Source organism: Gossypium arboreum, chromosome 10 (genome assembly GCF_025698485.1).
Source record: "Gossypium arboreum isolate Shixiya-1 chromosome 10, ASM2569848v2, whole genome shotgun sequence".
NCBI classification, from domain to species: Eukaryota; Viridiplantae; Streptophyta; class Magnoliopsida; order Malvales; family Malvaceae; genus Gossypium; species Gossypium arboreum.
The window spans coordinates 125,488,514-125,506,962 of record NC_069079.1 but is presented as its reverse complement, the minus strand read 5'-3'; the positions used below and the strand labels follow the sequence as shown (position 1 = coordinate 125,506,962).

At 33.9% G+C, this 18,449-nt stretch overlaps 1 protein-coding gene across 1 annotated transcript; it reads left to right on the top strand.

Moving 5' to 3' along the window:
• Positions 1-1,382: 1,382 nt before the first annotated feature.
• On the top strand, positions 1,383-3,601 carry LOC108451312 (F-box protein At2g39490-like). Its single transcript, XM_053020344.1, is given in 6 exon segments — positions 1,383-1,622; positions 1,624-2,181; positions 2,540-2,692; positions 2,799-2,838; positions 3,054-3,368; positions 3,549-3,601. Coding segments are annotated over 6 exon segments (1,359 nt in total).
• The last annotated feature ends 14,848 nt before the right edge of the window (positions 3,602-18,449 follow it).

Sequence of the window (18,449 nt, the reverse complement as noted above, 5' to 3'; positions counted from 1 at the left end):
GCCAGGTAAGAACCTCTTTCTTTTCTTTTTATTTGCTTTCAAATATAAAAATGATAAACCCAAAAGAACGAAAACCAGAAAAAAAAATAGAGTATCCAGAGATTTAAATCGAAAATCACCTTTGAATTTTGGTGGCCTTTTGGTGTATTTCAGTATGCGTAAATATTTGCAGGTACACTCGGTGGCTTTTATAGCCGAAAAAATACAAATTTAAAAATCTATTTTTTCTTTTTGCTATTTTTCCATTATATTTTGCTGCTTCTCGTGTATTCCTTTTGCTGTGTTTGTTTTTCCTTCTCGTAGGTTCTGTTGACGTGGAGGCGTACGGAGAAGAAATCACTCGTGGGGAGGCCGTTCGTGAGAGGAGCAATCTGGTGACCTGGTGTTTCCAGAGGCTTCCCCTGCACGGGCCATTTGGACCAATTCTAGGATTGGGCTTAGTGGAGTGCTATTTTATTTGGGTTGTTTTGGGTTCAAGTTAATAGGGTTTTTTTTTTTTAGTTTGGGCCAATAAATTGGACTTTGGGTTAGTGTTTTAGGCCTTTATTTTTGTAAAAGGACTTGGACTTTTTAATTTATTTGGCTCATGACTTTATTTTTTATTATTATTATTATTATTATTATTCTACTTTTGGTTCTGGTTTAGTTAATTTTTTTATGGGCCCGGGCAAAATGGGCCTATTACAACGTGTCACCAATTGATTAGTTATAAGTATCATATCAGCATAAATTAATTGTGTTAGTACAGAGGTACCGACCTAAGTGACGGAATACAAGTTCAAGTATCAATTAAGTATAAAAAAATTCAAGTACCAACTAAATATTTTAAATAAATTTAAGGAGCAAACTATATATTAACCCTTTATTTAATTTAAAGACCATCTAAGTTTTATTAATATAATCAATATTGAAAACGAGAGTTTTCTTATAATAATAAAACTCAATTCTCTAGTAAAACTCAAGTTTTTCTTAGAAAATTTAAAATTAATTTGATAAAAAGAAGAAATATAAAGAAAATTATTGAAAAAATGATTTTTTTATAAACTCAAGGTTAATAATTTCTTGTAAAATCCTAATTTACAGAAAAAAGACAAAGAGTAAGTGTTTGGTTATTATTAACACTTTGATACGGCATTTCCTTCCAATTATTTAGCATAAGTAGAAATTTCTATGGAAATCAAAGTTGCTTGTGAATTTTGAATTTGACTAAGGTTAAAACTAAGCAAGCCCAATAAAGAAACTTGTATATAAAAGCTCAAAGTAATCAGAAAAGCAACTGAGATTGATTTGCAATTGATCTCCATTTTTGCAAATCACCCAAGACAATCAAGCAATATAGGGGCTTCCAACATCTCCAATTTTGAGTACTGTAGAGAGTTGTCATGGAAGATTTCATAAGTAGTTTACCAGATGAACTACTTTTCCACATAATTTCTCTACTTCCCTTTGAATCTGCAATCCAAACCATCTTCCTATCAACCCGATGGAGATTTCTATGGAACCTGCCATTGGTTCAACATGGCACCAAAGAAGATGTTCCCTCTGCAGTTTCTGGGTTCATTGCAAATTTTGATGAACACAATACAACAAGGAATACCAGAAGATTTCGGTTCCATTTCGGGGAATACGCGCGGTCTCTTATCGGCCATACTTGCACCTAACAATAAGCTTCACCTTCATTTCTCAGCTGAAAACATGCAAAATCCAACACATTTTAGTTGGCAAATTGAGTTGAATAACCCCCAAAATCTCAGTGATCATCAGCCAACTCCCTCTACTTTTTTCATTAAGACCCTTAATTTGATATCAGTAAACCACCTTAGCAGTGAAGCAGTTTCGTGTATGGTCTCGGAATTTCAGCTTCTTGAGAACCTGAAAATCATTGGGTGCCATGGATTGGAATCAATGAGCATTGATTCTGATACAAAGCTTTTGAGCTTAACCATCTTTGATTGTCCACACTTAAAATCTCTCCATATTAGATCCTATAAACTTAGGACTTTTTTATATAGAGGGAAATTTCCTTGGTTTCTGCCTGAGTTTCATTTCAACCTTGGAAATGCCATGCTTGATTCTAGGCAAGGCCCTGCTTTCAATACCTTCAAAACATGTGATTTTGATCGAGTGCTGCTGACCATCAAGAATTCTGAAATTCTTACCTTGTGCAAATGGACTTTTGAGGTATGTTCTCTAATTCTCCAACTCTAGTTTCTAGTTCTAACTAATAAAAAAATTCTATTTAGTTTAATTGATTCATACATTCACCTCTAAGAGGTTGACATCAGTTTAAGATTTGAGTCCAGAAATTTATAAATTATTTTTTATCAAATTATGTGACTTCCAACATGATTATAATGAAATAAAAATACTAAACTAAATTCAGTTGATTCGTGCAGTAATCTTTAAAAGGTGACATCTAATAAATTTTAACACTTAAATTTAACATTTTTATATCAAAATCGATAACTCTATTAATTAAAAATATATTATATTATGTTTTCTTTTTATTGAATGTAATTAATTTTTTTTCCAAATACAGGCATTAATTTGTCCATCACTATCATCTTTTTTCCAATTTTATAAACTAAAGGAGCTATGGTGGATCGATAATTATTCAAAGGGATTTTACAATTGTGATGCTTTAATCACATTCTTAAAACTTTGTCCTTCCTTAGAGCTACTCTTTGTGACTGTAAGCTTAATTTTCCTTTCACTTTGAGTGTGTGAAATTACTCATTTAATCATGAATTAGACATAGCACTGCAACTTTCCTTTCACTTTGATCCTTACCTGTGCAGATCGATCACAATAGCTATGTCATGCCAAATGCAACTAAATGTTACAAGCAAGTGAGCAGATGCAGGGGCGAAGTCAGAAATTTTTTTTAAGGGGGCCGGATGATATTTTAATTTTTTATAGTTTATATTTTTATAATTTGTAAAGGATTAAATTGAATTTTTATAATTTTAGGGGGGCCAAAGTGCAATTTTACCTTTACTAATTTAAAATTTTTAAAAAATTTCAAGGGCCTAAAATGAAATTTTCTATTTTAGGGGGGGCCGGGGCCCATGCTACGCCCCTGAGGAGCTGCACAAAATTACAGCATCTCAAAGTGGTTAAATTGGAAGGATTTGACAATCAAGATAATGAGATTTTATTGATGAAACGTTTACGAGATGTTATCACCGTCGAGCCATTAATCTTATCGACATCGGACGGAACATGTCTCCGAAACTTGATTAGGGTTTCTTCTCATGATTCTCACCCCCCAACAGTGCCTCATTCATTAGTGTCACAAGAAATATATTCTTACAAGTTTGTTCAAATGAAACACAATAATCAGTTATGTCCCAAACATGGTCACATAAGTTTGTTGGGTTATGAAATCATAAGTATAGATTCCAACATTATTTTTATAATGCACTTTTTTATTGTATAAATTCTACACTTCAAAGATATATACATAATTAGTAAGATCATGTGAATTAATAATATCCACCTTTTTCCTTGTTTTTCTTCAAACTTTTTAAAGTTGAATACTTAAATAGGAGCAATGAAAGCATACGACTCTTCCCTGTTTGGTTACCGGGAAAGTAAGTAGAGAAAATGTAAAGAAAAGGGTGTGCTACATGTTTGAAGATGAAGAGAGAGAAAATATGTTCATAGGTTTCTTTTTTCAGTGAGTCCTTTTTAATAGCGAACGCAAAGTCAAAATCAAAAATAAAAAATAAAAAACCTAGAGAGGGGAGAATTGGATTATAAATTTTTGGAAAATTAAAATTGTCGTATATTAGTTCCCAATTTTACAATATCTATAAGAATTTAATAGTAATTTTATCATTTTTGGGATCAAGAGCTCTTCTTCCTCTCTAGAATTATAGAAGTTTTCATAGACCAAGCTAGACTTAAGTGTAATACTTACACATTTTATACTTGTCCAAGTCCAATCAGACCTAAAATATGAGTATAAAATTTTATTCAATTTTGTCCATATTAATTATTAGTTAACCCAAATCCATTTTAGGTCCACCTATATTATCTTTTACAATTATTTAAAAATATTTATATTATTTTAATTTAATATTTAATATATATTTTTATTTATTAAAAGTTTTACATAGGCAACTTATTTTTTATAATATTTACATTATATAATTATATATTACTATAAATTTAATTTTATGGATTATAAATTACATAATATAATATATTGAAAACTTAGAAAATGGGTTAGGGTGAGCTCAAGCTCGACCCATGTTTTAAACAAATCTAATTTTTTATCTAAATTTTCAGTCTAACATTTTTTTCTCAAACCCTCTAAAATTTTAGATAAACTTTTGGATTTCGATGATTAACCCAACATTTGAATAGGTTGTACTAATTACTTGATAAAATATCCAAATGTGCACTTCTTTTTTAAGTTTTCCTCGCGTTAAAGAATGAGATAATATGTATTTTGATCTCTGAACTTGTCCATTTGTACCTAATTGGCCATTAAAAAAAATTTGATCTAATTGATCCTTGAACTTGTATTCCGTCAACCAAATTGATCCTCTACACTAACACCGTTAGCTTGTGGTGACGTGACATTTCTATCCTATCCAGTGGTGTCAATTGACAAACATAATTTATATTTTTTATTTCTTAATTTATGTTTATCATGTGACACACTAAGAAATTACCATGTGAAACTATCGAATTAGCTAATGTTGCCATGTGGCACCACCGACTTGGCAAATAGTACTAAATTGAGTAAAATATTAATAGTGTGTGTCAATTATGCTAGCTCGATTGCGATTTTACAAGTGTACAACTCTATTTATCAAAGACTATTTGCCTATTGCTTTATTTACAAGTTTTAGAGAGCATTTATTTATTCAAGATTGAAACTTGTTTTGAGTGAATGTTGGATTTACTGTTTTGATTAATTGGTGACTAAGTTTTTGAGGGAAAGAACTTAGTGAAAGAGTGAATCTAGATAATATTGAGTGTTGTGCAAATTTGACCAATTCAAATATGGATTACGGGAAAGAAATCACATGAGTAATATGTTATATCTAGAAAACAAAACTTTATATACTCACATACCAAAGTTCTAATAAGTTATACATCAAAGTATATAAACTTTGGCTTTTTTGGAATATGGATGGAAAATGTTGTTATTAGGTTATTGTTAAAACTATTTTTTTGACCAAAAATTAGTTTGATGATATTTGAAAACACATTAATTTTTTTAAAATATCGGGTTTTGTTAAATAAATAGGAGCTGCCACAAATCTTTTATGTTAGGTATGATCAATCACCTATAAAATCATCTTTTAGAAAGAAAAGTTTTAAAATTCTTTAAAAATGCAATTTTGGGTTTGTGTTCAAAAAATCAAAGAAAAATTTTGATTTGGGAGCCAGTTACTCACAAAAAAAATTTTAGCACACTCGTTACACCCAAAATTAATACGTTAATAAATACGTGTTGTCTCGAGCCTCGAAAATTAAAAGTTCAAAATTCGATATTTAATTATGATCCCAATTATACATTTTATTTTTATTTTTGAGTGAACCGAGTTTTAAATATATAGATATAATATATTTACTAATAACATATATATTTAATATAGTATTTTCTATATCTCTCGAGTTGACGAAAATATAAGTTGAACAATTTTTCGATTTTGAAAACATTCCATCTTTAATTATAATTAATGAAATCTTTTCTAGCAAGATGAAAGAATCATGCATTATAGTAATTAAATAAATGTTGCCTTTATTACAAATTATTTGGAATTATTATTATTTTTATAAACACATTCATGAAAGGAAAAAGAAAGTGATTGAGTGTGGAAATAAGAATCCAGATCATGAGTAAATCAATTAAAGTAATGTAGCATAATGGTAATCACATTTTAAACGTAAAAGCAAACTAATTTATCTAGCAAATATTTAAAAGGAGACAAGCCACGAAATCATTAAAGCATGCATGGGAACATGAAGACACATGGAATATTGGAGCATCAATATTTGGCAGAAAAAGACGCGATAAGTGCTAAGTTATTATTCACACTCTGAAATAGCATTTCTTTGAAATTGTAGCGACGTAAAAAAAAATTTAGTTTCGCTTGGTCGCTAATTGTGGCAATTTATTAAACATTTGAAAATCAACTTTCGATTTTATTAAAAAAGGGAGTCGCCACCGATCTTTTTTCTAGGTGTGACCGGACACCTAATAAACCATCCTTTTTTAGAAAAAGAAAACTTATTATTGTACAAAAATGAGGGCCGAATTTAGGTCTACGTCAAAAGTCCAGAGAAAAATTGGGGTTCGGGAGTCAGTTACGCGCGAGGAAGGTATTAGCACCCTCGCGACGCCCAAAATTGGTATCTCATAAACATGTGTTGACTTGATTTTCAAAAATACGAGTTCAATATAATATTTAATCGTGATCCGATTGAAAATGAGAATTTTAGTTTTCGATTTTTTAGAAAGGGTGTCCGTTTTTTAACACAAGCCATTTAATTTCACCCAACATAGCGATGAAATCGATAGCTTAATATTAAATCGGTACATTGCCTTATTTTTGAAATTAATTAAAACATGAGAAAAATATTCCTAAAGTGAGAAATTAAAATAGATAAAGGACATAAAAAAAATGATATCATTAATGAAAAATATTAACATGGAATACTAGAATATTAGAATAACAATAATAATGATATTTACAAAATAAAACAAATCATGTACTAATAATAAAATAGGAAAAATGATATATTTGGTAATAATAATATAAAATAATAATATGTACATGAAAATACATATATATATATGCATATAATAAAAGTATGTAATAATAATAATAATAATAATAATATCTACAATAAAAGAAAATATTAGGAAAGCGTACATAAAAAATATATACATAAAAATATACAACAATAATATAAAATAATGATATTTACAAATATATATATATGTATATATATATATACATATGTACATAAAATATACATTAATATAATAATAGTTATAATAATACTAGCAATAGTAATAATTTGTAATAATAATATATACACAATATGGTATTTAAAATATATATATATATATAATAGTATTTAAGAATATATACATAAGAAATATATAACTAATGGCATTAAAAATATATACATAATATATATAAAATACCTAAAAAAGGGAAAGAAGAGAGAATGGAGGGGAAAGGAAATCCGGCCAAGGGGGGGTCACATCGGTCGATCGTCGTCGTCATCATTGTCACGCCAAAACCGCATTACCTGGGCGGAAAAGGTAATTTTTTAACAATATATGTATATATAAAGAAAGAAAAAACAACACAAAAAGAAAGAAAAAGATTGAAAGAAGAGGAAAAAAGAAAAATGCAACCTTTTATTGATGTTTCTTTTGTGTTCAAAATTTGAAGGATTTTGTGTTTGTCTACTCTTTTTTTTTAATCTTTTCAAAATCCCCCCTTACATGATTTTGAATGGCTTTTTATAGCCATCTTTTACATGATTTTCTATTATTTCTTTTTCTATTTTGTAGGTGGTGGTGGTAGACAATGAATATCAAAAATAGGAGGAAAAATGGGGCAAGTGGGAAAGTGGTTAGGTGGCTAGGGTTTCTTGGTTTTTTTTGGGGGGTTAGGTTTTTTCTTTTTTTTTTGGGGGTTAGGTTTTTTCTTTTTTTTTTGGTTAGGTTTTTTTTTTAGGGGGGAGGGCTTAATGGGCTTTTGAATTGGGTTTAATATTTGGGTTTTGTAATGGGTTTGGGTAGATGTAAATGGGTCATGGGTTAAGGGTTTTAGTGGGTTTAGAGGTTTGGTTGGGTTTGATATAATCGGGCCGGGCAATTTGGGCTTCTACAATTGCCCTCTTTGCTCATTGTTGTGCAACGATAATAGAGCAAAGACTTTCAAGAAGACCAAACTTGCCAGTCTTGCTAGGTCTTGACTTGGTTTGGAACTCTTCTTGTTTAATTAGTCCCTTCAGGTCCACCGCATCTTGCGACTTTGGTTCAATCCATCGCAAATTTGGAGATATGCCTTGTAGCTTCAATCTGCTCCAATGTAACTTCAAGGATATGAGATTTGTGGCTTCGATCCGCTTCATCGTAACCCGGAAAGATAAGATCTACAACTTCAATATGCTCTTCTATCGCCGGTGAGATAAGGTTTTGGTCTTCTTTCTGCGGCTCCGAAAGGTAAGATCGATGCCCTCGATCAACTCCACTCGCAACTTTAAGGAGACAAAATCGGCGTCTTCAATCAGCTTCAATCTTTATTCTCTACTCAAGCATGTGATCCCGAGCTCAACTCATTTTTCGCAATATGAATTGACTTTCTAAAAACAGACATTAAAAACAGAAATTGAAAATAGCTCAGCGCGTGAGCCAAGGCTCAACTCACCTCTCGCAATATGAGTTGATTTTTGAAAAACAGAAATTAAAAGACTCAACTCAACTCTCGTAGAAATTAAAAAGCTCAACTCACATCTCGCAATATGAGTTGAATTTTTTGAAAAAAACAAGAATTGAAAATAGCTCAATCGTGAGCCAAGGCTCAACTCACTTCTCAATATGAGTTGATTTTTGAAAACAAAATTTGAAAACAGATTTTGAAAATACCTCGACATGTGACCGAGGCTCAACTCACATCTCGCAATGTGAGTTGATTTTTTGAAAAATATAAATTGAAAAAATGCCTCGGTGTGTGATCTCAAGCTCAACTCACCTCTCGCAATATGAGTTGATTTTTTCGAAAGATAGAAATTGAAAATAGCTCGGTCGTGAGCCAAGGCTCAACTTACCTCTCGCAATATGAGTTGATTTTTTGAAAGGCGAAATTGAAAACGAAAATTGAAAATACCTCGTGTGACTGAGGCTCAACTCGCTCTCACAATACGAGTTGATTTTTTGACAACAGAATTGAAATTACCTCAGCGTGTCACGAGGCTCAACTCACCTCTCGCATAATATGAGTTGATTTTTTGAAAATGAAATTGAAAATACCTCGGCATGTCTTGAGGCTCAACTAATTTCTCGCAATATGAGTTGAATTTTGAAAAGAAATTGAAATTACCTCGGCGTGTCTTGAGGCTCAACTCATTTTGAACAGAAATTAAAATTACCTCAACGTGTCTTGAGGCTCAACTCATTTCTCGCAATATGAGTTGAATTTTGAAAATAGAAATTGAAATTACCTCAACGTGTCTTGATGCTCAACTTATTTCTCGCAATATGAGTTGAATTTTTTTTGAAAGATAGAAATTGAAAATACCTCAGCATGTGAACCGAGGCTCAACTCACTTCTCGCAATATGAGCTGATTTTGAAAAAGTAGAAATTAAAAGGTTCAACCCACCTCTCGCAATATGAGTTGATTCTTGAACAACGTAAATTGAAAACAGAAATTGAAAATACCTCAGCGTAACCTGAGGCTCAACTCACCTCTCGCAATATGAGCTGATTTTGAAAAAAGTAGAAATTAAAAGGTTCAACCCACTTCTCGCAATATGAGTTGATTCTTGAACAACGTAAATTGAAAAGAAATTGAAAATACCTCGGCGTGACACGAGGCTCAACTCACCTCTCATAATATGAGCTGATTTTGAAAAAGTAGAAATTAAAAGGTTCAACCCACTTCTATAATATGAGTTGATTCTTGAACAACGTAAATTGAAAAAGAAATTGAAAATACCCGGTGTGACTTGAGGCTCAACTCACCTCTCGCAATATGAGCTGATTTTGAAAAAGTAAAATTAAAAGGTTCAACCCACCTCTCGCAATATGAGTTGATTCTTGAACAACGTAAATTGAAAACAGAATTGAAAATACCTCGGCGTGACACGAGGCTCAACTCACCTCTCGCAATATGAGTTGAAATTAAAACACAAAATTGAAAATACCTCAACAGTGCTCGAGGCTCAACTCACCTCTAGCAATATGAGTTGATTTTGAAAAACAAAATTAAAAGGCTTAACTCACCTCTCGCAATATGAGTCAATTTAAAACGTAAACTAAAAATACCTCGGCGTGCCTCGAGGCTCAACTCACTTCTCAATATGAGTTGATTTTGAAAACAAAAATTAAAAATACCTCAACGTTTCTTGAGGCTCAACTCATCTCTCGCAATATGAGTTGATTTCCTTGAAAAGCATGAATTAAAAACATCAAAATACCAAAACACGTCCTTTGGTAGAATTCGTGTCTTTTCCTTTGATTCATGTGACTCTCATTCAAGATTTCTTGCTCATTGGGTACTGTATATGCCATGTATGATGTTATCATGATATGCACATGTTTGTCTTAAATGCTTTTATGCCTACATGATTATGCAAAGTGCTCCTTAAGCATGTTTGTCGGATGTCCATTTAGCCACGATTGTTGAGGATCTGTGTTCATTGCTTTGATTCTCGACTTTCTCTTGAGCCTTCTACTGTCTTCAAGCTTCACGAGTAATCGACGTTTCTCGATATCACTCTTCCGCTTCGATTGAACTTTGTTCTTACTTTGAGACTCTTGTGCTTATCAAATTTTCATCCAGGTAATGCTTAACATTTTTTTTGTTTAGAGTATGTCATTTCACCATTTATCATGTAAATAAACACATAATGAGATGCATGAAAAAGGTCAGGTAGGGACAAAAATGATATTTCATATTATCTATTTCAAATGTGGCAAACAAAGCAAGTTAACCAATGAGAGTAAAAAATGTCAAAAAGAAAGAAAGGATCGTATTCAATGGATACAAATGCTCTAGATATTCAACACATGAACTCTTCCTCGTTCCTCAATCAAAAATTTTTTCGAGCGCGGCTTCTTGCGTAGAAGATTTCGAGCTTTCAGAAATGCTTCAAATACTGTAGCCTCACTGCTTGACCTATCGTTCAACCGCCAGGTTTGTTTCATTAGGACGCCCTCTCGGGTTTTCATCCTAATCTTTTTGTACTAATCAAGACGCCTTTTGGTTTTCGCCTTGATCCCCCCCCCTTTTTTTTTTAAGATGCCCTTTTCGGGTTTTCATCTTAAGCATAATATTTCTTCACAGCATCTGAGTTCACTGGATTCGACAACTCTTTCCCATCCATCTCGGTAAGGATCAAAGCTCCTCCTGAGAATGCCTTCTTTACGACATACGGTCCTTCCCAGTTTGATGCCCATTTCCCTCGCAGATCTTTTTGTATTGGGAGAATTTTTCTCAGCACGAGTTCTCCTTCATGGAATTCTCTTGGTCGTACCTTCTTGTCATGGGCTGCTATCATTCTTTTTTGGTACATCTGCCCATGACAAATTGCCCTGAGACGCTTTTCTTCAATGAGGTTCAGCTGATCATATCGAGCTTGTACCCATTCTGCTTCTTCCAACTTTGATTTTATTAAGACTCGTAGGGAAGGGATCTCAACCTCGATAGGTAGCACAGCTTCCATTCCATAAACCAGAGAGAAGGGAGTTGCTCCCGTAGATGTTCGTACAAATGTGCGATATGCAAACAAAGCAAATGGAAGCTTCTCGTGCCAATCTTTAAACTTCTCAATCATTTTCTCAATGATCCTCTTAATATTTTTATTGGCTGCTTCAATGCCCCGTTCATCTTTGGCCGATAGGGCGAGGAGTTATGATGCTTTATTTGGAATTGCTCGCATACTTCCTTCATCATCTTGTTATTCAGATTCATGGTGTTATCTGAAATGATTCTTTCAGGCAAACCATATCGACAAATGATTTCCTTCTTCAAAAACCTGCAAACTGCAGTCTTGGTCACATTGGCAAACGAAGCGGCTTCTATCCATTTTGTGAAGTAATCAAAGACCACAAAAATGAATCGATGTCCATTAGAAGCTTTCAGGAAAATAGGCCCTATGACATCCATGCCCCACATAGAAAAAGGCCACGGAGAAGTCATGACGTGAAGGGGCGAAGGGGCTACATGAATTTTATCGCCGTAGATTTGACATTTGTGGCATTTTCTGGCAAAACTAATGCAGTAGCTTTCCATCGTCAACTAGTAGTAACCGAGTCTCGTAGTCTTTCTGGCCATACTGAAACCATTGGCATGTGTCCCACAGATTCCCTCATGGACATCTACAGGTATCTTTCTAGCTTCAACATCATCCACACATCTCAAAAGCATCTGATCCTTTCCTCTTTTATACAGGATATCCCCATCAAGAACAAATCCCGCTGCCATTCTTCTAATTGTTCTTTTATCGTTCTCATTCGCTTGTTCGGGATACCTTTGATTCTTGATATATTCTAAGATATCATAGAACCAAGGTCGTCCGTCTACTTCTTTCTCAATGCTACAACAGTGTGCAGGGACCTCGTATATGCTCATTTTGAGGGGCATTATTTCTGCTTCTTTACTTGCTTTGAACATTGAAGCCAAAGTGGCCAGGGCATCAGCCAGTTGGTTCTCTTCTTGTGGGAAGTAATGAAAAGTTATTTCTTTGAATTGCTTGATCAATCCAGCCACTAAATCGCTGTACTTAATCAATTTTGAGTCCCTTACTTCCCACTCTCCACGAATTTGGTAAATTACTAGGGCTGAGTCCCCGTACACCTCTAAGATCTTGATGTTTCGTTCGATAGCTGCACGAAGCCCCATGACACAGGCCTCATATTCTGCGATATTATTGGTACAGAAGAAGTTAATTCTTGCGGTGAACGGATAATGATTCTCGTCTGGTGATACCAGGATTGCTCCTATTCCATGCCCTAAAGCATTTGACGCACCATCAAAGCACATCTTCCATGACTTCTCTTTTGATGACTCGGATTCTATTTCTGTGATGCACATTAAGTCTTCATCTGGGAAATCGAATCTTAAAGGCTCATATTCCTCTGTCGTTCGAGTTGCTAAGAAGTCAGCTATTGCGCTCCCTTTTATCGACTTCTAACTTACATAGGCAATGTCATATTCCGAAAGGAGGATCTGCCATCGTGCTATTCTTTCTGATAGTACCGGCGATTCTATCATGTATTTTATTGGGTCCAGCTTTGAAATTAGCCATGTCGTGTGATACAACATATATTGTCTGAGTCTCCAAGCTACCCAAACCAGAGCGCAACAATATTTCTCAATGGACGAATATTTTACCTCATATTCAGAGAACTTTTTGCTGAGGTAGTAGATCACTTTTTCTTTCTTTCCTGACTCGTCGTGTTACCCCAGTAAGCAACCCATTGAACTTTCGAACACAGTCAAATACAATATCAATGGTCTTCCAGGAGTTGGCGGTACTAGCACTGGAGGACTGGACGAATATTGTTTTATCTTATCAAAGGCTACCTGGCATTCCTCGTTCCATTCTCCCGGGTTATGTTTTCAAAGAAGCCGAAAGATTGGGTCGCATTGGTTGGTAAGTTGAGCGATAAACCGGGCGATGTAGTTTAATCTCCCTAAAAATCCTCTAACTTCCTTTTACATGCGCGGAGGTGGTAATTCTTGGATGGCTTTTATTTTATCTAGATCAACTTCAATACCTCTTTCACTGACAATGAAGCCTAGCAACTTTCCCGAGGTAGCCCCAAATGTACATTTGGCTGGATTAAGCTTTAGCTAAAACTTTCTCAGCCTTTCAAACAACTTCTTGAGGTTCACTACATGCTCCTCTTCCCCTCGGGATTTAGCAATCATGTCGTCGACGTAGACCTCTATTTCTTTATGCATCATGTCATGGAATAACGTTACCATAGCCCTCTGATATGTTGCCCCAGTATTCTTTAACCCGAATGGCATCACCTTGTAGCAGAACGTTCCCCACATTGTTATGAAGGTAGTTTTCTCCATATCCTTAGGGGCCATCTTGATCTGATTATACCCCGAGAATCCATCCATGAAAGAAAACAATGAATGTTTTGCTGTGTAGTCCACCAACGTGTCAATATGTGGCAAGGGAAAATTATCTTTTGGGCTTGCTCGATTCAGGTCACGGTAATCCACGTACATTCGTACTTTGCCATCTTTCTTTGGTACCGGGACTATGTTAGCCACCCATTTTGGATATTTGGAGGGTTGTAGGAAGCCAGCGTCACATTGCTTCTTGACTTCCTCTTTTATTTTCAACAACATTTCGAGTCTCATCCGTCTTAATTTTTGCTGGATGGGCTTGCATTCTGGATTTAATGGGAGCTTATGGACCACTAAATCTTCATTTAGCCCTGGCATGTCCTGATATGACCATACGAAAACATCTTTGTATTCGCAGAATAAAGTGATCAAACTATGCCTGGTACTCTCTGAAATAGAAGTCCCAATCTTCACTTCTTGTTTCCTCTCTTCAGTGCCCAAATTTATTATTTCCACAGATTCTTCATGAGGCCAAATCTGTTTATCTTCTTGTTCCACCATTCTTAACAATTCCGGAGACGAAACATAATCTTCAGCATTTTTTTCGGCTTCAAATTCTCCTAAGCAAACAGCCTTCTCAAAATCAATTTCAAGATTCGTAACGGGCTTATTCACGTCGTCAATATCTGAGCACCTGAAATTTGAATGGAAAAGGAAGCTATAGAGGGACATCCAAGTATTGGAAACAACAAACAAAATGTTATGTCATGGCAATGAGGCAAATGTAAGGGTAGGCTATGAAATGAGAAAATAATTATGAAATTAGCGATAATGCGAAAAATCGTGACAAAATGCATCTTCATTGATGTTCATTTAAATGATAAAGAGCGAATGCAAGCTCTTACAAAAGAATTCTATTTTATCTAAGGACACAATAGATGGTTAATGTTTAGCATTACTCTGAAGACTTATAGACTATAAGAATCTCCTCGGCAGTCCAATTGTTCAACATGAAACCAGGAGGGCAAGGGGGTATCCTCGAGACATCTTTACTTGCACCAGCCACTTTGTCAATGGCATTTATACTGACATTCTGAAAACCCCTTTCAATTAACCCCAGCATGTTTCGTGGATCATCTTGTCCAGGGTACATCATTCCCACAGATGTAAATGTTTTTGATAAAGGAGGGTACTCTATTGGTTCCCATTCTGGTTCTCGGCCCAAAGTTCTTGCAATTCTTCTCTCTTGATCATTCTTCCACTGTCTTCTTCTTTGACGCATGTCAGGCTGGAACCCCAAACCGTATCAGGCCCTGTGGTGCACTGGCTTTAAAGCCCTGACTATTCTTTGCAGATATCTTCCATTGAATTCAGCCTCCATTACTCTAGCTTGTCGTCGCGTTTTATACGGATGACGTGGTTCCAGTCTTGTGGTATTACAACTGCGAATTATATATTTTATCTTCAGCGACCGAGTATGGGATATGCAATGTATGAATGAATGTATGAATGAATGCATGAATGTCAAATGAATGTCGATCATGAATGAATATGCAAAATTTGGTGTTAATTTCAAGATAGCCCCTATTTAGGCATTTCCTTAATCAAAGGAGTATTACACAATGTTTCAGTCACTCGTATAATTGACTCCTCCATTAGAAACCCGTTTTTGGCAACCAATCTCTAATCAACACCTTCCTAACAAGATGCCTTCGATGCATGATGAAAAATAAAAATACATACAAACGACCTTGGTTAGCGCAACACATATAAACAGAGAAAAATTGTGGAAAATCTAACAAATTAAGCTACTTGGTCCAGTGGACTTGATTCCCTTGCTTAGAAAGCACAAATGTAAAAGAAATAGAAGGTAAGATGTGCTTTTCCTGTGTACTTATTTCGGTGACTACTAAACGAGCGGAGGTTCGGCATGGCTCTAGTTGGATGGCTCGTATGGTTCACTATATGCGGTTTTCATTCTAGATGGGTACTCGAATCGTCTGCACTGTCATCTACTAAGATTAGTACAGAGCCTCGGTCATGGCCCATCATAGGCTTACGAGATCAATTCGAGGGATTACATTTACTTATACCTATGCAGAGGGACAAGTTAACTCACGAAAGCATAAGTCATATGTAACCCGAAAGTATTCACTAGCCTGTGCGGAGGAACGAGTTAACTCACGAAGGCGTAGCGTTTACTTTCACTTAATGGGGACGAGCCGGGTATAGAGCTCATGTTATGTAACAAAATGCACGTGCACGGTGTGTGGGATAAACTTGCAAACCTTTACGTTTTAAAAAAACTAAACCTAAACTAAAATCACAAAAATTTAAAGTGAAAAACAACCGGATAAAACAAGTTAGAACATATACAACACGATGCAAATGCATGATTTTTTGAAAACAAAAATTTGAGGATCACGACTAAATGTTAATTTGAACAAGGAACTTTGAAAATTTTGACAACGCGAGTTTAATTCGACTCGACTCTCAAAAGGTTCCCAATGGAGTCGCCAAATTGTAGCGACGTAAAAAAATTTAGTTTCGCTTGGTCGCTAATTGTGGCGATTTATTAAACATTTGAAAACCAACTTTCGATTTTATTAAAAAGGAGTCGCCACCGATCTTTTTCTAGGTGTGACCGGACACCTAATAAACCATCCTTTTAGAAAAAGAAAACTTATTATTATACAAAAATGAGGGCGAATTTAGGTCTACGTCAAAAGTCCAGAGAAAAATTGGGGTTCGAGTCGATTCTGTGAGGAAGGTATTAGCACCTCGCGACGCCCAAAATTGGTATCTCATAAACATGTGTTGACTTGATTTTCAAAATACGAGTTCAATATAATATTTAATCGTGATCCGATTGAAAATGAGAATTTTAGTTTTCGATTTTTTAGAAAGGGTGTCCTGTTTTTTAACACAAGTTTATTTAATTTCACCCAACATAGCGATGAAATCGATAGCTTAATATTAAATCGGTACATTGCCTTATTTTTGAAATTAATTAAAACATGAGAAAAATATTCCTAAAGTGAGAAATTAAAATAGATAAAGGACTTAAAAAAAATGATATCATTAATGAAAAATATTAACATGGAATACTAGAATATTAGAATAACAATAATAATGATATTTACAAAATAAAACAAATCATGTACTAATAATAAAATAGGAAAATGATATATTTGGTAATAATAATATAAAATAATAATATGTACATGAAAATACATATATATATATGCATATAATAAAAGTATGTAATAATAATAATAATAATAATAATATCTACAATAAAAGAAAATATTAGGAAACGTACATAAAAAATATATACATAAAAATATACAACAATAATATAAAATAATGATATGTACAAATATATATATATATATATATATATACATATGTACATAAAATATACATTAATATAATAATAGTTATAATAATACTAGCAATAGTAATAATTTGTAATAATAATATATACACAATATGGTATTTAAAATATATATATATATATATATATATATATATAATAGTATTTAAGAATATATACATAAGAAATATATAACTAATGGCATTAAAAATATATACATAATATATATAAAATACCTAAAAAAGGGAAAGAAGAGAGAATGGAGGGGAAAGGAAATCGGCCAAGGGGGCGGTCCTTGGTCGATCGTCGGTCATCATTGTCGCCAAACCACCACACACAGTGTATGAAAAGGTAATTTTTTAACAATATATGTATATATAAAGAAAGAAAAAACAACACAAAAAGAAAGAAAAAGATTCGAAAGAAGAGGAAAAAAAGAAAAAATGCAACCTTTTTATTGATGTTTCTTTTGTGTTCAAAATTTGAAGGGATTTTTGTGTTTGTCTCCTCTTTTTTTTTTTAATCTTTTCAAAATCCCCCCTTACATGATTTTGAATGGCTTTTTATAGCCATCTTTTACATGATTTTCTATTATTTCTTTTTCTATTTTGTAGGTGGTGGTGGTAGACAATGAATATCAAAAATGGGAGGAAAAATGGGGCAAGTGGGAAAGTGGTTAGGTGGCTAGGGTTTCTTGGTTTTTTTTGGGGGGTTAGGTTTTTTCTTTTTTTTTGGGGGGTTAGGTTTTTCTTTTTTTTTTTGGTTAGGTTTTTTTTGGGGGGCTTAATGGGCTTTTGAATTGAGTTTAATATTTGGGTTTTGTAATGGGTTTGGGTAGATGTAAATGGGTCATGGGTTAAAGGTTTTAGTGGGTTTAGAGGTTTGGTTGGGTTTTGATATAATCGGGCCCGAGCAATTTGGGCTTCTACAGAAATTATTTAGCATTAAGAGAAAAAATTTATCAAAAAGTCCAATGGCTACCGTGTAAAATTAATCAAAATAAAAGTTGCTTGTGACTTTTGAATTTGAATAAGGTTAAAACTAAACCAATCCAATTGATAAACTTGCATATACAAGCAATTTATATTAGAATTGTTCATGAGTTAGGTTATTCATTCATGTCTGAAGATTCACTTGAAATTTGAGAGGATTTGGACAAAAATATTATGTCCAAAAAATGGGCTTAAACAAAAAATTAGGCCCGTTTAAAGTATGGGTCGAGCTCAAACTTGAACATTTAAGGCCCGTCCTCAAACCAACTCGACCTAGCCCATTTTAAAG